Genomic DNA, 26,924 nt, shown 5'->3' on the forward strand with positions numbered 1-26,924 from the left:
TATGAATCTGATTTCTAGAGAATCAGCACTGTTTCATCCTTGTATAACTCCACTTTCTACAGCAGAGTCAAACCTGGAGCAATATAAAGATTACTGACGAACTCAATACAGTGCTTTTAAACTTATGTGAAAAGAGTATCGTAAGTGAGCATGGCAGCTAACTTAATTTCTAAAAGCGTTAGTTAAATGTTGAGTTATTCAAAGTTAAAAATAACCAGAGAGTAATTCATAAGTGTTTTCGTTTGAAACTGGTTTAAGGATGCTTAGATCTAGAGTATTCATACAGGAGTAAAAACCTATTTGATTAGCTCAGTTCATTTTGGTTAGTTTTGATAAACATTTGTGAGTGTTAGCTCACAAGAATATCAGAAGAAATCTATTCAGTCAGACCAAAGGCAAAGCTGGACCAGTATGCTATTTCACTTTTTCATAGTAAGGTAAACTGGTCCCACTTCAAGCTTACATTAAAAAGTTAAGAAGTTAAGATGGAACCAGGAAGCTGCTGTATGCCTGTGTCAGGGGAAGCATTCTCCGGGGTGGAGGATCTTCTGATATGGTGGCTAGAAGGGACTCTGCACCATAAGAACCTTTTGCATTTTTGAACAGCAGAAGTCTTCCTCTGTGGTCTTTGTATGCGACATCTTTGTGACTGTGCTTCGCATTTGTAGAGACTTGAAACTCCTAAATAAGAGTTGTTTCTGGCAGCACACAGCTCCCTGAGAGGACTCATGGGTGACCTGCAAAAGCCTCTTAGGGGTGTATTGGGAAAGAGTTGGCACAGCTGCAGCTTTGATATCTATCAAACAATACATACGGTGTAGAAGGATGTGTTAAAGTGAATTTTTGCATACATTTCCAGAATGCTGCTTCATCTTTTGATCCAGCAGAACATGCCTGTGCCTGAACCAAACCTGCTTAAAGCCAGGGCAATATTTAAGCAATTTATTAATGTTGGGTTTTTTTGTTGTTTTGTTTTGTTTGGGTTTTTTTCATCTGAATGACAGGAGAAAATGAGGAAAGTGGAAGATATCGTGAAGGATCATTTGCTATACCTTGATGCTGTGCATGAATTCACAGACTGGCTCCAGTCTGCAAAGGAAGAGCTGCACCGCTGGTCAGATGCATCTGGAGATACATCAACTATACAGAAAAAGCTGGCTAAAATCAATGTAAGATACCTTTCATGATTTTGTCTGCAGCTCAGGCCCTATGCTCTGGACTAGGCTAGAGGCAATAAGTTGTGAGATCTTGCTCTTTGTGTATTTGAAATATGAAATGCCCCATCCCTGGCAGTGTTCAGGGCCAGGTTGGATGCGGCTTTGAGCAAGCTGGTCTACTGGAATGCGCCCTTGGCCATGGCAAGGGGGGTGGAACTAGATGATCTTCAAGGTCCCTTCCAACCCAAACAATTCTATGATCCTATGCAATGGTGATTACATTTCAGTGAACTGAAAGCAAGCTTTCTGAGCTATGATTTGGTTTTGCCTCCCTTCCTATATTAAACTGATTGAGTAAAAGTACAATCGGACCTGAGTTAGCCACAGCACACATGGAAACAATTTGCAAGGGCAGAAGCCCAGTTGCATCACAGAAGAGTGTGGCTTAGTTGATTAATGAATATGGCCCTGTCCTCATTGCTGAGGATGCTTTCTCCATGAGCAGAGTTGTCTTTGCTGAGAATCAGACAGAAACAACCTTTCTTGAGTTGCATGAAATGGAGACACAAAAAGCAGTGCCAGGATTGTTCTCCCCAAACAGCAGAAATGTGTTGCCTCCCTTTGTGTGCTCTCCTTACTCCAGCATCTGTTTTGAGATATTTGAGTGCCTAAGTTACGTATTTCTGCATGCAGCATTAAAGCAGACTGAATGTTTTGCTCATGCCTGATGTTTACTTTCAGATACTCATGCTGTCAACATTTTACTCTGCTCCTAAACACGTAGGAGTGGGTCAGTGAACAGGCTTCTAGAAGAAGATTCAGGATATCCAAGATCAAATCGCAGATTTGTTGTACGTGCTTAGGTAGTTTTCAGTCTCCCTTGTGCTCAAACTCCCCATGTATGTAACGGGAAAGGGAGGAGACAGTAGTTTCTAGCTCATAAGACTAACAAAAGAATAAATACCATTAGTCTGGCATGCAGTGTTTGGGATGATATTTATATTCTCTAGCCTCTTAAGCTAAAAACTGCCCATATTCCCTTGTAGCATGTGTGAGATTGAAATAGGACACTGGAGAAAGAATTCGCTTCTGGAGAGAGAGAGAGAAAAAAAAAAAAAAGACATGTGCAACCAATTCTGGCACATCACAGATCACGGGTAGGCTGTAAATGGCTTTTTTTTTTGAGCAGCACAGTTGTGCTTTTAAAACTATGAGCAGCTACATACCCGTGCTGCTTCTGTAAAGATTACAGCAGTTACTACTTTCTGGATTTTAACTTAGCGTTTTCAACGAAGTTTGTTCTTTCTCCCTTAAACTTGAGCTTACGAAAGTTTCGGGAGCGCTGTTTACTCAGTGTACAGCCCGCACACTCTCTCTGTCGCCCGAGTTTGCTTTGCATCCGTCCTCCGGCAGCCCTTCGCAGCCCGGCGGCTCCCCGGAGACCGCTGCCGCCGCTCGGTGCGGGCGCTGGTCGGTGCGGGCGCTGGTCGGTGCGGGCGCTGGTCGGTGCGGGCGCTGGTCGGTGCGGGCGCTGGTCGGTGCGGACGGGACGCCACGGCCCTCCCCGCCGCGACGGAGGCGGTGGCAGCTCGGCGGGTTACCATGGCGATGTTTCCTTGCAGGAGCTGGTAGAGTCCCGGCAGAGCGGCGCGGGCCGCCTGGGCCGAGTGGAGACGCTGTCCCCCGGCGCGAAGCGCGGCACGACGGCCGGCGGGTGCCAGCTGCTGGCGGCCGAGATGCAGGCCCTGCGGTCGGACTGGGAGCAGTGGGAGGAAAGCGCCCTGCGGAGTCAGCGCAGCCTGCGGGACGTGCTGAGCCAGAGGGCCCTGTCCGAGCGGGAGTTCGCTACGCAGGCCGCGCGGCTGGAGGAGGCCGCGGAGCGGCTCGGCGGGCTGCTGGCCGCCTGGTCCCGGAGCCTGACCCCCCTCGACAGCCCGCACACCGACGCCGAGGTCGTGGAAAGCTGGCGCAAGGAGAAAGTAAGGCCACATCTCTTTTCCTAGCAGCTGTTCGGCTGTAAATGCACGGCTACTGTGGGCACACAGCTTCTGCCAGTGGGGACTATCAAGTAGGAAATAGTAAAGTGCATTTGTGAAAAATATTTCTATGAAATCCCAGGTTTCCAAACTTTTTCTGTAACTGTCATCACAATAAGCAGTGTTTCTAGAAGACATTTCTCTCCTTGGCTCCTGTCGTACAAGGCTTAGCAAAGGCTGCCTGGATCTCAGATGGGAAAAACAGGGCTTGTCTCTGAGAAAGGGAAGGAGCTACAGCACGCCAGCTGTCAACTTCTCTTCCAAGTTGCTCAATGTTTCAAACTTGAGAAGCACTTAAACAGGGACATGGGAAGCATTTCTTAAAACCCAAGTAGTAGCCGGAGCCATTTCTTACTTATAATTTGTCAGCAGTGTGTTGAGCTCATACTTTGCATTTCTTGAAATATCCTTCATGTCATGCATGTTGAGATCTTGTCCAATATTTAAAGACTTATACCAGAAGCTGGTGCACTTGCTAATTGCCTTGCTATGGAATATAGAGAAATAGGGTGTTTCTGCTCCTGATTGTCTTCCAGAAAAAAAAGAAGAAAAAAAAACCCCCAACAAAAACAAAACACCACCACGTGTATGTATCACAAACACACACACATTGTATATAAATATAGATATATATTTTCACAACAATCAAGATACATGTTTGTATGTATATCTTGGCTACTGTGAATCACCGATGTTGAGAAAAGATACAGTGTATTTCCCTTTCAGGGTAGTGTTGCAATAAAGCAGTTCAAGTAAAGGAAGAGAGGCGTGTGATGCCTGCTTTCTGACCCCTTGGTGGAAGATACATTCAAAAAAACCCAGAACACCTTCTCTTTGAACTGAGATTATAAACCTCCTCCTCCAGTGTCTTTGCCAAGTTTTTTCTGTGGCTTCCCCTTTCATAGAGTTCCCTGGCACAGGTTTATGGAACCTGCTTGAGTGTCAGTACGTGTCTGCAGGAGTAACAAAGCTGACATTACATTGGAGCAAATAATGGTACAAATATGCAAAGTCTTCCACGTTTATATGTTTTTACAAAGGAAAGGAAGACATGGAATTGTCATCAACATACATCAGCAATTACCAGACATTTTTCATTTTATAAATGAAGGATATTGGTTTTATTAATCATATATATACTGTGTGTGTACTGTAACAACACTTTATTTAGATTAAACAGCTGTAAGCTTTAGGTAATGAGGAAAATGTAGAGGAATCTCAAGACTCACAGTGCACAGCCCTAATATGTAATTTTATTTATAGTTAGAGGAAATGTGACAGTAATCCTTCCATTTCTGGACCCCAGGGATAGGTCCTATTGTGAACATAAAATAGCACTGCAGCTTTCCATTTCCATTGTCTCACAGTGGTTCTGTTGCCATGTGAGCCAAGGCCATGAATTAAAAATGAATCTCGTAATTCTCAGAATTAGCAAACTCATTCTGCTGTTCTGTTATACTCAAGCTCTGTTCCTTTAGGTATGTGCAACATAAGACTGACAGATCTTGCGCTTGGAATTCAGCAGATTATTTTGGTAATTGTCAGATTCAAAATGAAATCCAAGTGGCTGCAACAGTGCTATCAGTGTTTCTGTATGGCAAAATGCAACAGTTTAAGTGCACCCTGTTTTGCAAGTTAATGTTCCTGTTTGTTAATAGGTTATGCTTAAGGCTGTGCATCATCAGAATAATCTTTTAGAAGTTATTGAGGTAGGTTATTTGAAACTGAAAAGAATCATTGAAAACAGGCAATTCTAACCCTGTGCTACCATTAGGACATGTTTTCTTTACCAAAAACAACAACAAAAAAAGCACTGTTAGTGTTTCATTATGGTGATTCCTGCCCTATGCAATTTGTGGCATCCTGTGTAACAGCCATTGTGTTTTTCTTCGTAATGCTTTTAAAAAGGATCCTGTTTGTATTTTAACGTAAAGTAAGATAAACAAAAAGCAGTTAGTTTACATTTTTTTCAAGTTTCATTGCTTTACATAATTATTTAATTCAAATGCTACTTTATATGGCATTGAAACAACTGGCAGTGTTGTTTGGAGTATCTTTTATGGTTGAACTGATTTCTGGTGTATGAATGACTTAAAGCAGATAAAGTCCATAAAACAAGCACAAACAACGTAAATCAGAGGAGACATGAAAATCTGCTGTAGCAAAGTATTTTTCCATACTCATGAGAACACATGAACATCTATACACATAATACGTCTGAAATGTCTCTAGACTTAATTTTATAGGGCTTCCCTGTGATGTATAAATGCAAACAGTTTTCAGTACTGTTAATATAATCAAGCTGTGATTCATAGCCAATGCATGTTTGTAGTTTTGTTTTTTCTCTAAATGGATTGTTCTGGATTTTCTTCCTGGCAGTTCAGGTACTACCAAGAAGCAATATCTCTTTTTTTTTCTTTTTTACTTTTTTTTTTGTCTCGCTTGCTCAAAAATCCACTATATAAATCTTAAAATATTAATTTCGCCATTCTTGAAAAGAGATGTGAACCAAGCACAAAGTTGCTTGTGGGCAACAGACACATCAGCTGAATCTCTGGCTTTTGTCCATTTGCTGTTCTTGCTAAGTCTGTTGATTGCCTTGCTAGACCCTTGCTAAGATGTCCTTTTGCTTTTGATTAACATAAAGGGATATCTGTTTATTGCAGAGTTAGTTAATACTTTGCAGTGAAGAATCTACTCGGTGAGCATTTTTATCTCTGCAGTGTAGATTGTGGTATTTTGAAAACTATCTGCATATATTTTCATGTACATCATTTGTACCTTTCCCAAACATTCAGTTTTGTGCTGATAGATTATTACAAACTGTTTACTATGTATATTTTTTTATATATGTTCAGAAGCATGATTTGGGGACTTCTTGTCCCACTCACACGTCCCTGTTCAAATTTGTCTTCACTTTCATATCATCCATTTCTGAAGTTTATATTATACATTTCTTCCAGATTGGCACTTAGATTTAGAGAAACTAACCAGTACTTGCCAAACGCTCTGGCCTGCCTGCACTGCAGAACCTCTGCCATGGTGAATGTAACTAGCTACAGGATTGTCTCTTCTCCCTGGGAGTTTCAGAGGAATGCCTGAAGAATTTAGTTTCTAGTGAGATAAGGAGCCAAGTCTGCACTGCTCATTATGCTGGAGTAGCTGGCAGGATTCCGCAGTGGTGATGCTGCGGACATCAACAAGGACTGTTTTTGTTGGAGTGGTTATCACACCTCTTCCAGTGACGTAAGTTAAGCCAACAAAAGCATTTTTTTTTTGCTGGCTTAGCTGTCTCCAAAGCAAGAGTCTTTCCAGTGCAGCAGTGACAGGCAGTAACCCACTTACACTCATGGGATTGCAAGCAGCTGTATTTTTACATTATGAAGCCCTCTGTGAACGAGTTGAAGCTGTTAAAAATTTTGTGCATAAATTATTTTTTTTTTTATATACAGCTTAAAAGAGTTTTTATTGAACATGCTAAACTCAAGCCAACCGGCTAATTATATGTATATAAACACATATCATTTGCTGTTCCCTAATTGTATGTACTTTTATATCTATACAACTAACTGACAATACCATAGCTTATTTATTAAAATGAAATTTATAACTTAAACTTTTCTTTGAGAATATTTTGAGCTAAGAAAGTTGAGGCTTCCAGAAATTTGGTATTTAGAAGCTCATAATTTCAAATAAGCTTCTGTAGGTTTGACTGCTAAAATACTCTTGAAAGTGAATTTGCATAAATGAAGTTGAACTTAAATTCTCATAAATTTAGATTCAAAAGATACAGTTTTTCATGTACTCACCAATCCTGTTTTAGTTTGGTTTAATATTGTTTTAATTGTTTCATTTGTTTTGTTTTAACAGGAAACATTGGATACTCTGGTAAAGTCTGAACATATGACAGATGAGCTCAAAACTCAGTTAAATGATCTTTGTAGATTTTCCAGAGATTTGAGTTCTTATTCTTCAAAAGTTTCAGGGTTGATTAAGGAGTATAACAGGTACACATTCATCTTGTTTATAGATAATCAATTCCATGGGGGGGTGGGGGTGGGGGAGGAAGGGGATGAGCTGTCTTTTAGGGAACCATTAATCAGAATTTTAGAATTAGAAATGGAGGTATACAATTGTTAGAATCATTATTTTGATTTTTTTCTTTGTCAATAGACGTTGTTAAAGTAGCAATTTCGTTGTTGGGTTTTTTTCTAAAAGCCAGACCATGCCACTAAACTTAGCTGAAATTAATGTACATCCACACCTGACCTGTTAAAGGAGAAATCTCTGTAAGAAACTGTGAGGTAGCACTATGGCTTATTTATTTGTTTGAAGGAAGAACAAGCTATAACAGCTGTTTAAGATCTTTTTCTTTATTTTGTACTTCACTTTACTCTTTGACTAACTGGTTCTTTGAAACAGGAGAGCTAGCATTTGGTTGCTTTCTTGCTTTCTCTCAGGTCACTGTAGCTCATTTACTTGGGAGTGTGACACCTGCACTTCAAACACAGGATTCTGTTGTTTCTTGCAGGGGGTTATAGCTTTTGGCTTCTATATCTGCAGAAGAAGGGTGTGATGACCCAGACTGATCCCTCCTAACATTTCAAATTTAATGAAGCCACAGAAGTTAGAATTGTAATTGCTGTAGTTCTGCATCCTGTCCCTAGGGAGAGAAAGGGGCTTGTAAAACTGCTCATGCTTAGGTGCTCTGAGTCACTCTCTGGAAGTGCTTACACCTGTCATATCTGTGGCAGTTACATCCCAATTTACATGCTTCACTTTTAAGGAACTGAAAGCTTCTAATGGATTTCCTGGTGCCTCAGTTAAGTGCTTAAAATGAGTAGGAGGAATCCAGGTTAACCTTACCATTGTATTTCAGAGAACTAAGTAATAGCACTGTCACCTAACAGAGTCATGCCTTTCCTCCCTCCCTTCTGCTTCCCTGATGTGATAAACCCAGCCTCTGCCTGCAAGCTTCAAAAGGGTGTCAGAGCAAAGAGCAGATCTTGCAGCAAAGATTTCGAATGGCTTTCAGGGACTTCCAGCAGTGGCTGGTCAATGCAAAAGTCGCCACAGCCAAATGCTTTGACGTGCCTCAAAACATCAGTGAAGCTTCAGCAAGCCTGCAGAAAATACAGGTAACTATAGCAGTGAAATATTAGTCTAAGGGAAACCCAATCAATTTCATGTAAAGCTCAGGTTGAACTGTTTGCTTAATATATGTTGTTAATGTTGTTATATCAACACTAAAGGCAACTAATTACAATGAAAAAAACATTTCCTTTTTAATCTAGTTTGTTTAGTTTAATCGTGTAGCTTAATAGTTCGTATGTAGTCATTGTCTCTTCTGTTAGTTTTCCTTATTTGTTTCTTTTTTATTTTAGGAAAAAATATGTTTTTAAAGTCTATAAAATCAGTACTGTAAAATCAGAGTACTATAAAATTAGAAAGATATCAGAATCAGGACTTAGTACCTGGAATTATTTCAAAGTTATGTAAATATTTTTCCTCATATAGGAAACTAGAGCCCTTATATTTCAAGAACAGAATTAAAATGTATGCAGTGCAAACAAGCATTTAAAAAATAAATTTTTCACATAAAGCTGAAACAAGCCCAAACAACTCTGTGGAAAAGAGTGCCAATTATAAGTATATTTAATGAAGTGAGTGAAATAAATACTCTTATGAATAGAATGTAGATTTAATTTCAACTGAAAATAGCAAAATGAGAATTACGTAATGAGACTGTTAAACTTTCAGTTAGTGTAACAGAAGAAATTAATTTGAGGTTCTCGGAAAATACGAAATCCCAAATCACCTTCTTCTCCTTTTGGTACATTTACTTTCCTTTGCTTAAATGTTTTACTTAAAAGCATAAACAATATTGTATTAATATATCAAATCTTTGGCTACCCCAAAATGAGAATACATGTTTAGAAAAAATATCAGGGGAAAAAAATCCTAGTGGTTTCTGTTATTGAATGTAAAAATTTTAGCAAGTTGGGCTTTCTTTTTTTTTCCAACAGTGGTAAGATTTTTTTGCTTTATCATTGCAGCCCCTTCATAGCATAAGACTTTACTTTGTTCTCCTCCTCCCTGAAAGCCCCTTGTAGTGAAATAAACTTTTTAACATGCAGAAACTGCTTTAGGACTTCTAGACATGTCTTGGTAACCTGTATAAACTTAAAATTTTATTTTTGTTAAAAGTTATACATTCTGTCTGTTAGCACATTTAACATCATTAAGTCACAAGGCAATTACATCTTTGATTTTAATATAGCCAGAACTTGAACCAAGTATCTCAAGGCCAACAGACTCTTTGCATTCTCTACTAAGACCTCTAGTGTAACATAGAATCAGAACCTGACTTAGCAATTTTTGTGTCAAGCCTGTTAATTCTGAATGTGGATGCAACCTTATGATTATGGGTATAAAACTATTTTTGTATCACATAATCATGATAATAACATTTTAGAATATTGATATTTTTGACTGCTAAATTTCTTGGAGTCCTAAAAGCTCACAAAGTCTTTTAATAATTATTACAAGTTGCAAGAATACTATCTGAGTACACTGGAATTTAAAAACCCGTCTGTTTCCTTACATTTCTGTAGAGTTCTTGCACATGCATTTTTCCATACAAGCATTGTGCAATATTTCTGTGAAGAAAAATGCTTTCAAACAGGAAGGGTAAATTAACAATGCAGGGGAATAAACCACACAACTTACTTAGGCGTTGCAGAGGGTCTAAGTGTCAGCCCACACCCCTACAATGCTCTTTGGAAGTCCAGTGTAGCTGTTGCCCATGGGCAAGGCTTCAGACCTCTGTGTGTGCCTGAGAGTGGGTCCTGACGCCTCCTGTTACCTATGCCAGGATACTAGTTCCCCGAAAAGAAACTGTTTCCACTTTTTGTACCATGGAGATTGAAAGAAGTATAAAACCCAACTAAATGACCAGTAATTGTCTCATGAAATGCAGAATATACAGGTGATACTAGATTCGTAATATATACATTATTTAGATGCATGGCACTTCTGGATTAAGTAGCTGTTGTCCCTAAATCCCATAAATATTAAAGATATTACAATGGAATGTACCGAAAGATGCATTAGCATGTTGACGAGCAGAAACAATAAACTCTTTTCCCTGTTCAATTTTCTGGAATCTTGCCATTGACCTTTCCTGGGACCCAAAGTTCACTAATTAGCTTCTTTTGTTACTGTTTTTAGGAATTCTTAACAGAAAGTGAGAATGGGCAACAAAAACTAAACCTGGTGGCATCCAAAGGAGAACTGCTGTGCTCTGTTTTAACAAAAGAAAAGGCTGAAGTTATCCAGGACAAATGTGCTACCGCTAAAGAAGATTGGAAAAATTTTGTCACCACCCTCCACCAGAAGGAATCTGCGTTGGAGGTATTGAACCAGTCACAGTGGGGAAAGATTGGATCTTTCCTCTTTGCTTTTTGTTTCAAACAGCATAGTTCAGATTTTGTATATAGCTGTAAGTGTTGATGATGTGACAGAATTAATACATAGCTGTTTTCAAGGTGTCTTATTCTTTGGCTTACATTTTACTTTTGTTTACCTATATTCTTATGACCTGTTTTCACTTTAAGTGGCGTGTTTCATGGAGAAAGCTGTTGTTCAGGGTAACTGAAGGTAGCAAAGACAGCAGTTGCTCAAATTCACTAACACGAGTCTCATCAAATGCACTGGATTATTAAAACACATTTTCTTTTTTGAGGACTGTTGCTGATTGAATAGTCCCTGTACAGTGGGTAAATGTTGTCTCTCTTATTGCAAACTGGTAAAATGTAATGATTTGTTTGAACAACTTTTAAAATAAATCCCAGTGCCTTTCTCTGTTCAGAACTGACAATTCAACCAGCACAGAGGGAGAATATCTTAAAACCATGGTTTGGGTTGTTTGGGTTTTTTTTTATAGTCTTAGGATTTAAGGTCAAAAGGTCTTAGCTAGAATTCCCTGCATAGCAGAGGAGAATGAAAGTTCCTAGGTGTTCTTGTTTCGAACCAATGCTGCCTAGCCAGCTGAGAAAAAGTTTAAGTACATTTAACACATTGTGTAGGAAAGCCTGTCAAAGAAAATTCTCAGGTGGCAGAGGCTTACCTTTCTTCATCTCAGGGTTGCCATGGGAAGAGGATGTTCTTAGAGGTTAATCTTTTTGAGCCAAGCATTTTTGAGTCTTATAGGCTTAGCTTTTCATTCTGATGTTAAATTTAAGTGATAAGGCTATAGCTAAAAAGACAACTAAGTAGTCTGAGAAAAAAAAGATAACTAGGGCACAGGAACTGTGCTGTTCAAGTTTCTCTTCCATATGAATTATTTCAGATGCTATTTTTTTTAATCATGCAGATTAAGCATAATTAAAGCCTACAGAAAAATAGGCAGGCACTGAAGGAATGCCTACATATGCCTTTATGCACACATTTTTATAACCAAAATTTTAAGCTAAAAAGGAATGTAATCAGAAATGATCCCCAGGATTGGGTTGAACTTAGTCATGCATCACCTAGGAATAGTGGCAGCCAGTGTGAATGACTGCAGGCAGATGTTAGGTAACTCATATCCCAAATTAGCCTTTCTTCAGACTGCTTTAGCTATGTGAGAGAGATTTACATTGAGTCAAAGCTCACAAGATCTCTAAAGCTTTCAGTTCAGAGGAAATTTATTTCAGCCTTCTCTCAACATTGTTGCCTCTATTTTGCCTCTTGATGAGGTGCTCTCTCAGACTTTTCTTTCAGTGTGTGTTTGTGGGATGGGAAGGAGCAGAGCTGGTGTTGTTTATTTGAAGTGTTGTGTAGTATTTGGCTGCAGTTGTATATCCTTTTTGTGTGCTGTAATGTTGTGCATTACAGTTATGCCCAGTGCAATGGGTCTGTTGATAGAATTGTGCATGTCTTCCCAGAATTTAAAAATCCAGATGAAGGACTTTGAAGCAACTGCTGAGCCCCTGCAGGAGTGGCTGACCACAACTGAGAAGATGGTACAAGGAAGTAGCAGTCGGCTCCATGATCTTCCTTCCAAGAGGAGAGAACAGCAAAAGTTGCAGGTCATTTCTTAGAAGTCCTTTTAACACAGCCAGACTTTCCCGTCCCATCCTTCTGGCTTCATTGATTCCTTACAAAAGCTTGATCATTCTAGCGTCCTGACCTCTAAATAAGATGAGAACTGGTTTCAAGGATTGCTATTGATGATCCTGTTCCACATCTCCATATTTCTTATGACACGCTGCTTCATTGCTGTAGCCATATGGTGTGCCTTTCTCAGCAAGCTTGCCATATGTCACTTCTATTTTTCATGGGGCCTTCATGTTTCTCTATTTCCTGCTTTCTTGCACCCACTCTTAATATTAACGTGCTTGTGCTTTACAGTCTGTCCTTGAGGAAATAAGCTGCCACGAGCATCAGCTCAACAGGCTAAAAGAGAAAGCTCAGCAGCTGTGGGAAGAGCAAGCTGTCAGCAAAAGCTTTATGCGCAGAGTGTCTCAGTTGTCTTCTCAATATCTTACTCTAACCAATCTGACAAAGGTAATGCACCCAGTGTATGTGCTTTCGAGCAGCTCATTTGGTGTATGTGGGGAAAAAGAAAGACTGAAATGTGAAACACTGCAGCTGTCTTGCTTGTCTGCTCTGTGGTATGTCTGAGCTATCTTGCCTTTAAACTAGCTAAAGAGTAGGAAGTAACAACTTGGATAATTCCATGGACTGTCAACAAAATGGAATTATGATTTTTCTTTTAAATTGTTTTTAAATGTGCTTTGATTAAAAGGCAAACCCCACCTCATAAAATAATCAGGCTTGATTTTGATTATTTCAAGCATTGAAGACTTTTTAGTGGCACCTGAAACAAATATTTTTCAAGATTTATGGGAGTGGAGTGTTTTTTTGGTTTTGTGTTGTTTTGTTGGGGTTTTTGGTTTGGTTTTTTTTTGGGGGGGGTTTGTTTTTTTTGTTTTTTGGGTTTTTATTGAAAATACAGAATACACAAAAGTTATTATTTCATTGCATCCTATAAGGATGATTAACTATTTGCATTGTAAACATCTTCATCTAAAACTAAGAGATTGGTCTAAAAAAATTTTTAATTTCTACTTTTTCTGTGGAAATAAAAATTATAAAGCACATCTAGAGCTGTATGACTTACTGAAAATGATTGTATACACGGCCATAATAAATGTTCATGACTGCAAAATGGGAAAGATGCATGAGTTACATTGGCTTATGTGAACAGAACTTGTAGGAGATGGCAGGATGAGAAGAAGGAGTCTGAGGCAGATGATACGTAGGATCCAACCTATGAGAGAAATTCTGAAATTCTTTGGATAGCCATGGATGTTTGTGAAAGATCTCTCTCAGTAACTTCCTAAGCCTGTTTCGCTGGCTTGAGTTTAGTCCTCTGTTACTGTGCGAAATGCACCCTGCTCTCCTGTTCTCCTCTCTCTGAACTCCTGTTCACCTCAGGCCTTTTAGCAATGTAACTTAAGCATTTATTTTTGATTTGTATGAGTGTCAGTGATTTTTTTAAGAATGGTTATACCAGTGGAAGTCATTGAGGAAAACAAAAAAGTTATCTTCAGTTGCCACACATACATGGAATTTAGATGTGATTTACCAGATGTTTAAGAAAAAATGAAACAAGAAAACTGTCATGTACTTTGCATGAGAAGAGACAATTAGATGAAGCTTTACACTTAGAAAACAAACAAACAAAAAAAGACATTTCTGTAATTTTCATTTGTATATTATGTTTGGACGATGTATGTATGTATGCATGCAAAATTCATTCCATGCTTAAGTAATTGTACTTGTAATTATCAATGTATGAAGAGAATTTCTGAGTATAGTTTATGAAACTTACTCTAAAGTCCATAAGTAGGCATGGAGAATAAGGAATCCTTTGAATAGCTGTTGGTGCTAACTGCTGTATGAATTGCAGGAAAAAGTTTCAAGAATGGATAGGGTGGTAGCAGAGCACCAGCAGTTCTTGCACAGTGTCAAGGACCTTGAGGACTGGGTGGCTGATGCAGTTCACATGCTGGATTCCTACTGTCATCCCACGGCAGACAAGAGTGTTCTGGACAGCCGGATGTTAAAGTTAGAGGTATGGAAACAACAGACTCCAAAACCTGCTCTTTTTAGATATGTTAAGAAGAATGCAAATAGAAGATACTTTACACTAGTTGTTGCAAAAGCTTTGTCATCACATTGTTTTCTCTATGAATGAATCCCCCTGTTTTCACTAGCTAAATGACATTCCCTTTAGACTATCAGCTTTTCCACCCAACAGTACCTTCTCTGATACACTCTAAGTACTTGCACAGGTTCCATGAAAACTTCCCTGTCAACTAAGATTATATTTTTAATGCCCTAAACCTACCCTTTGAAAGTGTCTTTTTCCTTGTGAAACCCAGCTGTGAAGCCCACTGTCCCTCTTCCAATTGACCGTTTGTATTAAGCTGCTAAATTCGATCATCTCATTTTCCAGTAAAGCCAGTTAGTATATTCATGCCTAGTTAACGATGAAAGTAAAATAATATCCACTCACTTTTTAGGGACTGCTAGCAGTAAAACAGGAAAAAGAAATCCAAATGAAAATTATTCTGACAAGAGGAGAATCTGTTCTGCAAAATACTTCTCTGGAGGGAGTACCAGTGATTGAACGGCAGTTGCAAACCCTGAAAGACAGCTGGGCTTCTCTTTTGTCTGCTTGTATCCAGTGCAAGAGGTAAAAAAGGGTATGCGGTACAGAATGATGCTCAGCAATAAAATACTGTCAAAATTGTAGGAAAGTTAATTCCCAGAGTTTTATTATTACAAGAGTCAAATTCATATAAAATGACTGCATGTGCCTACCATTGCAGGTCTAGAGGCCATAAGTGACATATTCATTTGAAGAAGAAAAAGGGGAGGAAACCGTTAACACTTATTGTCAATTTATTCTTAAAAGTGGATTATGTGTTCATAATCTTGTTGTAAATTTCACTTTGAGTTGCCCTTGATGCCTTGAATTGTTCTCAGAAATGAGACTATCTTGTCACAGACATTAATAGTTGCTCTGTCACGATCCTGTCTGTTTTCCACTTGCTAGCATTACTCAGAAGGTACTGTAATTATAGTGTCCAATAATGATACTCACAGTAATAGAATAAAGAAATATAATGGGAAAATGAGCCTTCTTTGATAGGGTATCACTAGTGCAAATGTTTCAATTTAAAGCAAGAAAGGTAACTAAACATCAGAATACAGCAACTTTTGAATATATGCAAAGGGACAGAAAATTTCTGAATCTGGATCTTATGCTTTCAGCTGTATTTTATTCACTAAAGCAAGGGTACATCAGCTAGCTACATAACTTACATACCTCCAAGTCTGTACTATTCCAAGTCTGGAAAACTTAATTTCTCTTTATCAGCTGAACAGTGCTCCTAGTTAAAATCTGTAGGGCTGTAAACAGCTCTGTGTCAGACTGCTTAGCTTGTTAGATATCTTTCTTATAAATATAGTCTAGAATAACTGTATATGACTATATCTCACTGCTTATGTAGCATAAGAACATCCACTATAATGACACATGTATTTTTACATTACAGTCAACTGGAAGGAGCTCTGTCCAAATGGACAAGTTACCAGGATGATGTTCGTCAGTTTTCCAGCTGGATGGATAAAGTAGAAGCAAGTATGAATGCTTCTGAAATGCAATATGCTGAACTGAGGGAAAAAACAGCTGCCCTCAGCAAAGCAAAGGTGTGTTTGCTTTACAACAAACCAGCAACAAGCTGTTACAAGCAACAAAAAAAGATAGAATAACTGCAAGATTTATTTGTGGTCTTGTTTTAATTCTGCCCTTTCATAAATGTATTATTCTCTTTCTTTTTTGCAGCTACTCAATGAAGAAGTGTTGAGTCACAGCAGCCTGTTGGAGACGATTGAAGTAAAAGGAAGTGGGATGGCTGAGCATTATGTCACTCAGCTTGAACTCCAGGACCTTCAGGAGCGGTATAAGTTCCTCAAAGACAGAACGAGGGTACAGTTTTTCTTGATAGCACTCACTCCTGTTTTGTTAGCAACAAGGAAAGAGAGAAAGTCTTTTTATTGATCACTGATTTTACAGTTAAAGGAGGAGTAGAAGTTTTGGGACAGCTGTAACTTAATGTAAGAGGAAGTTATTAGGGTGATTTATCAATCTGTACCACTAAGTTTCAGATCTTTTCAGAAAGGTTCTAAAAATCTGAATCTGACAAAATCATCAGGTGAGTAGTCTGAGGAATTTCATGTCAAAAGTCTCACTGACTTCAGTGCAGATATGATTTTGCCTATTGTGACGGATAAATTGGAAGCATCTCTGAATCTATGATTTGTGTAAATGTATGTTTTGCAATAAATGCAACCAGTCTATCAGGTAATTCACAAATGGTTCACAACTACAGAAGCTTATTATTGAACACAAACCTTATTACCAAGAAAACTTAATCCAGTGTCAAAAGACCCAGCAAGATAAGTAGTACATTTAGTGATAAGTGTTAATATCATAGAACTGGAAGAGATAAGGGCATAAACAGATAAAGATATAAAATATAGGATAAAAAAGAAATAATAAAAGAACTGGTGATGCTTAAAGGTATTTGAAGGTAGGTGATTATCTTTAGTTAGCCCAAATTCTTCTGTAATTATTAAATAATGCCTAATGTATGCTCAGAGAGGCAATCCTTTAGTGCTGGGTTGTGAAATTATTGTAGCTTGCTTATCCATATACACAGAAGACTTCCAGCTGTTTCTCACTGTGCTCTGTAGGAACTGCTTGGAAAGGACTTGGGTACTCTTCAAACCTAAAGATGTTAGATACTCTTAATAGAATATTATTATTCCATTGAAAAAAAAAATCATGTGAATAAAAAATATGCACTAAGCTCATACGCTTATTAATGACTTCAGTAAAGTTAATTTAAATGGGTATAAAAATTAAGGTCTTTTGTTATTAGACTAAGTGTTGTTTAAAAGTGATCCCATGTCAAAACTTCAGATCCCGGAAGTCACAAACTTATGTGAAGAATCTTTCAGGATAAGTATCTGTTTCTCAACATTTACCCTCTCTTTCTCTGTAATTGATTAAACCATCCTCAGAACCCAAGTACTCTTGAATTTTAGGACAGCTCAACATCAGATACAAACTTTTGCCCTTGATAGAAGTCTGGGTTTTATGTTTTCTTGGTTCGGTAATACACTAATACATATACATACAGGAGGCAGTAACGAAAGCTGAAGGACTGCTTACCTTACATGAAGCGTACCAAAGAAATCTGAAGGCCTTTGAAGTATGGCTGGAGAAGGAACAGGAAAAACTTGACCATTTATCACATCTTGATGGTGATGTCCAGAAACAGGAGGCAACACTCCGAGGCTTACAGGTACATAACATCTGACAGTCTAAGTAAAAACATAATCCTACTTGTGAAATAACAAAATAACATTAATTTCCAGAGAAAAATTACATCTCTGTTGTCTCCAGAACAGCTCAGAATTACATTATATATAAAGTACTCTGCTGCTCAAAAGTGGTTCCAGTAAAGTCAGTGGAAACATTGTCACTCATGTCCAGAAAGAAGTGTCAGACCTTGAACAAAATCTCCAGGCATACTAATCCTTTCTTGCAAGTACTGAATTTGTTTTAGATGTTGGTCTGCCTCTTCTTTTCCCTGTGTTTCATAAAAAATCAAAATTATTCTTTTCATTGGGTTTTCATCCTTTATTGCTTACAGTGCAATGCATCTACTTTCAGGCAGTTCCAGTCATGTAGGCTAGCTCCCATGGTGAGATTGGAAGATTATTACTGAATCATTTAAGTGACAGTGAAGGGTGAATCTAGTACTTCAGTAGTTTCTGAATTATGATCTGAAGCTGATACCACACATGTCCAGAAAAGGGTATTGAGAATTCTTTTGGAATGATGTCTCAAACGTATGTAAAAATAATAGGTTGGTTTATTTTAAAAGGTTGAAGTCTCACCTGGTTCCTTGTTTTTAAACATACAATTTTAGAATCAGTCTTTCAATCTACTTGCCACAGAGCTGGAAAGGTTTCAATGTAAGGCTGTGCTTGAGTGGATTGCGTTCATCTCATGCCAGCACAGGCAGCTAATGTTTCAGAACTGACGATAAACTTAGCAGGAACTTGGTAATATGTGTTCAACCATAGGTAACTAAATGGAATAGCTAGATAATGCGAGGTAACTGCTTTCGTTTTAAGTAGAACCAGGACTTTGTTTGCCATATGTGTATGGAAGCTGTTAATGTAGGGTATGTATTCATAACTCTGCCTTTACAGGAGCTGCAGGTCCACTGTGCAGAAGGACAAGCATTACTGAATGCTGCTGTCCATGCTAGAGAGGAGGTGATTCCCTGGGGCATTCCTCAGATAGAAGATCGAGCCCTGGAATCGTTACGGCAGGATTGGCAAGTTTATCAACACAGACTTTCTGAAGCAAGAAGCCAATTAAATGCCACTGTGAGCAGACTGAGGTTAATGGAGAAAAAATTTCAGAAGGTTAATGAGTGGCTAACAGACCTGGAGGGGAAAGTTGCTGTCAGGACTGGGAGGCAGTCTGGTAGAGCAACAAAGGAGATGCAGCTTCAACAAATGAAGGTAATGAATATAGTTAAGGCATTCCTTAAACAAAATACCATGTGAGGTTTCCATACCAGTTCCTGGTTGCACTGTGAAAATGACAAGGAAGCATTGTAATTTATTCTGAGGTAGTGCCTAGAATGATGGATCCAAGAGAGCTTCATGCCTTCTGGGTCTAGGCTCGTCCTATTTTACTGTTATGGGTATGGCTATACCAATGTTGAAATCTCATAGGGAGATCTTGTATTCATATACTATGTGGTATGTGAAGGCACAACTGAGAACAAAGATGAAGTCCTGGAGCAGTGGTTTAACCCGAGCTGGCAACAAAGTACCACACAGCCGTTCACTTATTCCCCCCACTGTGGGATGGGGTGGAGAATCAGAAAAAGGTGAAACCCATGGGTTAGGATAAGAACAGTTTAATAATTGAAATAAAGTAAAATATAATAATAATGATCAGGGAGATAACAAAAAATGAGAGAGGAATAAAACCTAAGAAAAATAAGTGATGTACAATACAATTGCTCACCATCCACTGACCAATGCCTAGCCCGTCCCCCAGCAGTGATCTGTGGCTCCTGGCCAACTCCCCCCAGTTTATACACTAAGCATTATATTCTATGATATGGAATATCCTTTTGGCTGGTTCAGGTCAGCTGTCCTGGCTGTACTCCTTTCCAGCTTCTTGTGCCCCTTCTCACTGGCAGAGCATGGGAAACTAAGAAAGTCCTTGACTTGGAGTAGCACTGCTCAGCAACAACTAAAACATCTGTGTATTAGCAACATTATCCTCGTACTAAATCCTAAACACAGCTCTGTACCAGCTACCAGGAAGAAAATTAGCTAAAATCAGGACAGTGGGAAAGTATTAATGTGGTAACAAGAGTAAAATGTGACCAGCTGTATTGTGAAGTCTTTGCTGTATAATAATATAATAATATAATAATATTTCATATAATAATTCTCCTTTAGTCATTGCAAGGAGAAGACATAGTTCTGGGTAAATGAAGGAAGCATATTTGAAGAGATTCAAGGTTACACTTTACATTCATCTTTAAAACTTCAGTCAAATTCTATAGGAAGTCCAGGTTGCATTTCTATTATTATTATTTTGGTGAGAATATTGAAACTATTGTAATGAAATGAAGTCCATATGATATGATAAAACTTCCAGCATATTCGTTATGTTAACTTTCATCAGAATCTGTTTATTTTCCTGTTGTAAATCCATGTTTACAACCATGTATTTCTTCTCCTTTTCAATGAATTCCTGTTATGTTTAAGATGTTTGAATCAGTCGTATAAACTGGATAATGTCTTTGTCATAGAAGTGGCACGAAGAAATTACAATCTACAAAGATGATGTGGAGGAAGTTGGGGTGTTGGCGCAGCAAATACTAGAGGAAAGTCTCACTTCAAGCAGAATGGGAAGCCAGGCTACGCAGCTTACATCACGCTATCAAACTCTTCTTCTTCATGTCTTGGTAAGTAATGAAAATTAATTCATTGTAACATCATAAATTGACAGTTAAGCAAATATAAACAGACTTTCTTAATTAGGCTTTATCAGAGTTTATTCATTACTGTAGACTTAATTAAATATTCGTATATATTCATATATACACACATATATGGACTAAATGTATTAGATAATGATAATAGGGATAATGATCTTTCAAAATATTCAGTATTAATCAGATGTTGTTAGGATCTTGTTTAGCAGTCTCAGGGCAGAAATTCAGAATCCATTATGTTTGAATGCTAAACGACATATAGAGAAATGTTTTCATAGGTAAGGGAAAATTTCAATTTATAAGGAACAGTCTTCAGGTCACTTTAAGTAGTAAGTGTTTCAAGTCACAATTCAAATTGCAAAATGTAAGTACCTTTTCATTGTTTAGTATTAACTCAGTTTTAACTTTAGTGATTGCTGTATGTACAACCTGACAAGACCTTAGTGAGAATTATCCACTAGAACAAAAGAACTCAATATCTGTTTAATCTTATCAGGTTTTATTAATAAGTAATAATTTATTGCTATCTTTAGCCAATGAGCCTTCAATAAACACCTGGGTGGTTCTTATTTCCTCACCCTTATATTTGTTTGAAGGAGCAAATAAAGTTTCTGGAAGAAGAAATACGCTGTATGGAAGAGTCAGAATTGGCTTTTAGTGCTTATGCAAATTGGTATGGAGCTACTAACAAGAACTTCAGAAATGTGATCACCAAGTTCGACATGGTTGATAAAACAGCAATGGAGAAAAAAGTGCAGAAACTAGAGGTACAGCTTTCTTGAATATGATTTTTATTTCTCTTCACTAAAAAGATTCTATATTTTAACATGGATCTTAACAGCTGCTCAAAATTCTGACTTCAACTTGCCCAGAGAAGCTAATAGAATAAAGATGACCCAGCATAAAACTTCGTACAGTTTGGTTGTTGAGGTTATGAATAGTTCTAAATAATACAATCCTATCCTTTCCATAAGGCATGCTTCCCCTCGCAAGGCATCCTGTCATGTAGATTTTATACCAGTATGCACTGTGACAAAAAGTGCATCCTATTTCTCCTTATTGAAATAACTTAGCAGTAAAACTCATGTTTCGGAGTTGAAGGAAAACTTTAATCAGTTTCAACTTATGGGATATTAATTTTCTCCTGAGAGTCCTCAGTTTCTCTGTTTATCTTCACAAGCCCAGTGTGGACGTATCCACTTTTTCTACTGCTTTCTAGTTTACCACACCTTAACTCCAGGCAATTTTGTAATGAAAAGTCCATTTAATTTTCCTAGCAATTCCTTCTGTGTCCTTATCTAAATGCATACATTTTCTGTTAACTAACACTTCCTTCACAGCTGCTACTGAGTGATATGGACATAGGCCACAGTTTACTGAAATCTGCCCGTGAGAAGGGGGAGCGAGCTATAAAGTACATGGAGGAAAATGAAGTTGACCAGTTAAGAAAAGAAATTGGAGATCATGTGGAACAGCTTGAGGAGCTGGCTGGCTCCATCAGGAAAGAGCACATGACTTCAGAGAAGTGTCTTCAGCTGGCAAAAGAATTCTCAGACAAGTACAAGGCACAGACTCAGTGGGTCATGGAGTACCAAGCCATGTTACATGCTCCCGTGGAGCCAAAGAGCGAACTGTATGAGAAGAAGGCCCAGTTGTCCAAATACAAGGTAAAAAGAGGTTATATCATTGTACTATCTAATCAATTTTGACCTAGCGACTCTGATCCAGGTGTCTGCTCAAGTTTCCTCAATAGGTGTGTGAGATATCTCTGATCTGGATGTCCAAATCAGCATCAAAGGGAACCCATGTATGATACCTGCATCTACAAAGCTGGGTGATCACCTGTATTTGAAATGTGAATGTCCTAATAAGGCTTCCACATCTAAAAATTTCCTGTAACGGAGCAAAATTCTTTTATGAGTACACACATGAGTAATTCCATTGACATCAACAGAGCTGACTGTGGTTTAAGCAAGGATAGAAATCAGTTGATCTTTCTTCACTGCAGACATTGTCTGTATTTATATTGGCTTAATCAGTTTTCTGGTCAAAGCTGGATGTCCTAGCTCAACTGGCATCTAAGACAGCTGCTGTGGCCTCCTCTGGGTTTAGTTAGGATTTTAATGAAGTTTTGTGTTGTTTTGTTGTGTTGTTTGGTTTTGTTTTTTTGTGGGTTTTTTTTCTAGTCATAAAAATGAGTAAAAAAAAGAGATTGACAACAAACCCCATTTCTTCTCTTAATGATGTTTTCACAAAATACTCCAGGTTTACAGGTGTTTCATAAGATGGGTACTGGGTCTGGCTGGGATGGAGCTAACTCCTTATAGCAGCCCATTTAGCACTATAACTTTCTGGCTAAAACAGTACTGGGAACCAATGTTTTGGCTATTGCTGAGCAGTACCTGCACAGCATCAACTGCTAACTACCTCTTGCTGGTTTCAGTACTCAGAATTGTATGTCATAGCTGTGTACTTGCTTCCTGCACGTTTGGACAGGTATCTCACTGTCATTTGGTAGATGCTGGCATGTGCCATGCTCTCTGAGCCAGTGGCACAGTGATATAACGAATCAAATTGCACACTCATCTGCACACTGTATCATTAAGAGCATGGCTTTGTTGATGCTTTCACACCTGTTTGCAGAATTTGTCTCTCTACACAAGTTTTATCCCTAGAACTCGCCCCTTCACACATATTAACTCCCTTTCCTTCACCAGCTCCAAATTATTAGCTGTGCTACTAGCCACTCACAAAAAGAGCAATTGCTTTTAAATGCTTGCAAAGTTGCTTTCTGAAGGCACGATTGAGAAACATAGTCCTGTACTAGTAGCAAAACTCTTCTCATCTGAGTAAGGGAGAATATATGATAGAAGGCTGTGCTTCAGATCAAAGAGAAGTTAGTGAAATGGATCTTCAGTGTTCAATAGATGTATTTTAGTTCTCGCTTGCATTGTAGTCCATACAGCAGACTGTTCTGTCCCATGAACCTTCAATAAAATCAGTGATTGAAAAGGGAGAAGCGCTTTTTGATCTGGTGAATGATGTGACTCTAAAGAACAACATTCAAGACCTTCAGAGCAGTTACCAGGAACTCTGCAGCACAACAAAGGTAAGAAGTCAGGAAGAAAATTCTAGGTTCTTTCAATTTGCTATATTTTATTCCCCTCTTTCAGTCGTTAACTATTTGTTTTGTGCTGTCATGTCATGCCCTGTACACAGAGTCGATTAGATTTAATTACTGGTTTGTTTTGGGTTTTTTTGGGGGGGGTTTGGAGTGAGGGGAAGTAGGGAGGAGATTCTTGAATATGGAAAGAACTTCTACCTAAATAAATCTAACAAGTAACTGAAATGAGTTTTTAATGTGACAGATAAAGTCTTCGCAGCACTAAGGGGAAATACATCAGCAACTAGTTTGTACTATTGTTACTATTTTTAATTGCTTTGAATAGATTTCTAAATACATTTTACTTGAAGAGGCAAATGCCCTTAAATTCTACCATTTTGTCTCGTTTCTGCTAGATCTCACACAAGCCCTGTTTAATCTAGTTTAGTTGTTGAATGGAAGTCACTGAAGAAAATTACTGCAAGATGGATATAAATTAATTCAGCCAAGGGCATTACTAATTAACATTGATTCATTAGTCCACACGTGTGTAGTACTCTGAAAGATCTAATACTTCTAAATACGTCCTAAAGTATGATTATTCCTAAAGCTTTTAATAGGTTATACTCCTAACAAGTATAAGCTCTGCAAACCGTGTTAGTACTTCTGTTTGACCTAAGTACTTTTAGTAGCCAATCTGTCCACCAATAGCAGATGATTTTATTTTTTTCAGTCTTTTTTTTAATTTACAAACATTCCTCTGATCTGCATCACAAAACTGAAAACTGTTACATTGGATGTAATGTTGATGACTTAAACGTAGAGGATTTTATGAAAAATCTCTCTTAAAAAGAATAAATACATTTTAACTCAATATGTACATTCTTAATTTACCTACCACAATCACAGGCAATATGTACATGCAAAGGCTGTGAGCAGCAGGGACCCAACGATAACATTTGGCAGGTCATAGAAAGTGTCTCAAAGATCATGTAATAAATGTTTCTAAGTGAACTTCATGTCAAGACAGTGTTCATTTTTAAAATACTAAGGAGATCCTCAGTGTTTTCCTCAAAGTATGGTATTTCATCAACGCTGCTCACTACTACAGAGTAATCCCTTTTATGTCTTCCTTAGCAGTCTAACCCTGTGAAAGTCCTTCACAGGAATATAAATGTAGAAGATAATTCTTACATGTTTTTAAGCTCTTGGTAGTTTTTTGTTTGTGGTGGTGTTTTTATTAAATTTTATTTTTTATTATTGTAATTACGTTAATACTTAATTTTGTTTATTGTGGACTTGCAGGCATACGTTGAAACCTTAGAGGTGAGAGTAAAAGAACATGAGGATTACAATAGTGATTTGCAAGAAGGGGAGAAATGGTTATTACATATGTCCACCAGGCTGGTCAGCCCTGACCTCATGGAGAGTAACAGTCTTGAAATAATCACTCAGCAACTAGCTAACCACAAGGTGGGTTTGCTGTTGGGTAAACTTTCTTTGTCTGGTATAATAAAATTTTTCTTCTTTGCTTCTCTGTCTACGCTCCAGAGCTTTAGTTATTTGTCATTCACCTATTTTATTCCTCTTACTGCTAACTGTGTAAAGAAGCATCAGTGTCATTAATGCAGTTAACAAGTCTACTTTGTTGTTAGCACTTTCTTAGATGAGGCTGCGTCTGCACAAGAGTTTTCTTGTATACTGGTCTGAATTCTGTGCCAGATTTTTGCTGAGATGTCCCAGGAAACAGACCACAAAAAATGTATTTGGTTCATTTTACTTCTAAGGCATTTTTGCTGTGGTACTTTTAAAGATAAAAAAATATTTTACTTTTTTAAAATTCCCCCTGCCCCCCATTAGGTTGTAGCATTTCCTCCACTGCTTTTATTCAAGGTATTATTATGGTTGCTATTAATTATAATCATTCACTACATCGATAGCTGATGCTTTCTATAAGATAAAAGAAAGCAAAATCCAACCTTCCCTACCGCTCCCTGAAACTGAGATTCTAAGGGTGAATGTTGAAATCTTCTAACTCATTGTGACTAGTGCTATTCTTCAAGTAACCTCCTTAAATAAAAATTTGGTTGTGCCCAAGTCAATGGAAAGAACTGTCTACAGTGGAGGAGCTTATGGAATAAAATATGATCCAGCATCAGATTTAGTCCTCATTACTAGACACAAGATAAGTTGGTGGAGCCCTGGAGAGCATGCAACAAAGGAAGATTAAGGGTAGTCTCGGGGCATGAGCATATAATGTTTACAAATTATGAAGTGCTATTGATGTTTCTGTCTGTACATTCTATGTATGTACAGACTTTTGACAATGATTTTACAAAGAGTATACACACTAATAGTTTAGCAATACAGGTTGTCTGAAAACTTTTTTCCAAATCTGTAGACAAGTCATGTTTAAGGAAGGAAAAAAAAAAAACCCCAACCAAAAGAGCTTATTTAAAAAGCTGTGATGCAGAACATGTTTTAAGTTTAAAATACTTCTTCAGAAGTATTTTGTCTATTTCTTAGGCTATCATGGAAGAAATTGCAGGATTTGAAGATCGTTTGAACAACCTAAAGAGTAAAGGTGATTACTTGATCAGTCAATGCACAGAACATCTTCAAGCAAAATTTAAGCAAAACATACAAAGCCATCTTCAGGGGACAAAAGACAGCTATTCTGCGATATGTAGCACAGCCCAAAGAGTAAGTCATGTTTCAAAAATGTTTGTATGTCATTTAAGAACAATACACATTATTTCTGTAAGTACTTGTTTCTTTAAATGGTGTAAAACTTTCTACTATTTTCATTTAAATTGAGCCTACAGATTACTAGCATCATTACTGTGCTACAGCTACATTCCTTGTGAACTGAACGTTGCCTTGCAACCAGCAAAACTAGCACCCTATCAGTTCTTACCTCAGTTTCTCTACACCCTCATTACATTCACGTTACACTAGCTTCTGAGAAGCTGCAGCAAAGACATTAGAAGTATTCCTGCTTCAAAAACCAGGAAGCAAATTGCACTCTTGGTGTCAGTAGTTTGCATAGGTACATAATGGGTCTTAAGTATGTGCTAGGGAATTCTCTCTTAGTAAAACTAGAATATACAGTTAAGAAGGGCTAGCTGGGTTCTTCTGTTAATCCAATTAGGAGATCAAGCCAGCGTAGTCAAAAAAACCCCCAAAAAACCCAAAACCCACCGAACAAAAACCAAACAAAAACAATGAGAAAAACCCCAAACCAGAACAAAATACAGAACTCCAAAAAGCATAGTCGTAGTCAGCAAGTTTGTAGAGGTAGGTAAAACCTCATACTTAGATAATGGCAAAATGATGAAAAAGAATACAGAAATAAGAGACGATGCTCTTTATTTGCAAATTTTTACTTTCCAGAAGCCATGCCTTATTGTCCATTTTCTCCACAAATTAGCAAGATGCAGTGAGAGCTTAAGGAACTTTCATCCCTTGA

The 26,924-nt window shown here is 38.0% G+C and overlaps 1 protein-coding gene across 14 annotated transcripts in view; it reads left to right on the forward strand.

The window, feature by feature from the left end:
- The window catches only part of SYNE1 (spectrin repeat containing nuclear envelope protein 1), a 296,964-nt gene that overhangs the window by 136,962 nt on the left and 133,078 nt on the right, over nt 1-26,924 (forward strand). For all 14 annotated transcript variants that reach the window (XM_030498895.1, XM_030498904.1, XM_030498900.1 and 11 more), the window contains 19 exons: nt 1,005-1,169; nt 2,780-3,136; nt 7,064-7,200; nt 8,154-8,331; nt 10,424-10,606; nt 12,121-12,264; nt 12,587-12,742; nt 14,151-14,315; nt 14,767-14,939; nt 15,805-15,958; nt 16,095-16,238; nt 17,455-17,619; nt 18,536-18,853; nt 20,167-20,322; nt 20,949-21,119; nt 21,693-22,019; nt 23,309-23,461; nt 24,761-24,928; nt 25,982-26,158. In XM_030498895.1, coding sequence (XP_030354755.1) covers nt 1,005-1,169; nt 2,780-3,136; nt 7,064-7,200; nt 8,154-8,331; nt 10,424-10,606; nt 12,121-12,264; nt 12,587-12,742; nt 14,151-14,315; nt 14,767-14,939; nt 15,805-15,958; nt 16,095-16,238; nt 17,455-17,619; nt 18,536-18,853; nt 20,167-20,322; nt 20,949-21,119; nt 21,693-22,019; nt 23,309-23,461; nt 24,761-24,928; nt 25,982-26,158 — 3,591 coding nt within the window. The remainder of the gene's footprint in view (nt 1-1,004; nt 1,170-2,779; nt 3,137-7,063; nt 7,201-8,153; nt 8,332-10,423; nt 10,607-12,120; nt 12,265-12,586; nt 12,743-14,150; nt 14,316-14,766; nt 14,940-15,804; nt 15,959-16,094; nt 16,239-17,454; nt 17,620-18,535; nt 18,854-20,166; nt 20,323-20,948; nt 21,120-21,692; nt 22,020-23,308; nt 23,462-24,760; nt 24,929-25,981; nt 26,159-26,924) is intronic.

This window comes from Strigops habroptila, chromosome 10 (assembly GCF_004027225.2).
Source record: "Strigops habroptila isolate Jane chromosome 10, bStrHab1.2.pri, whole genome shotgun sequence".
NCBI lineage: Eukaryota > Metazoa > Chordata > Aves > Psittaciformes > Psittacidae > Strigops > Strigops habroptila.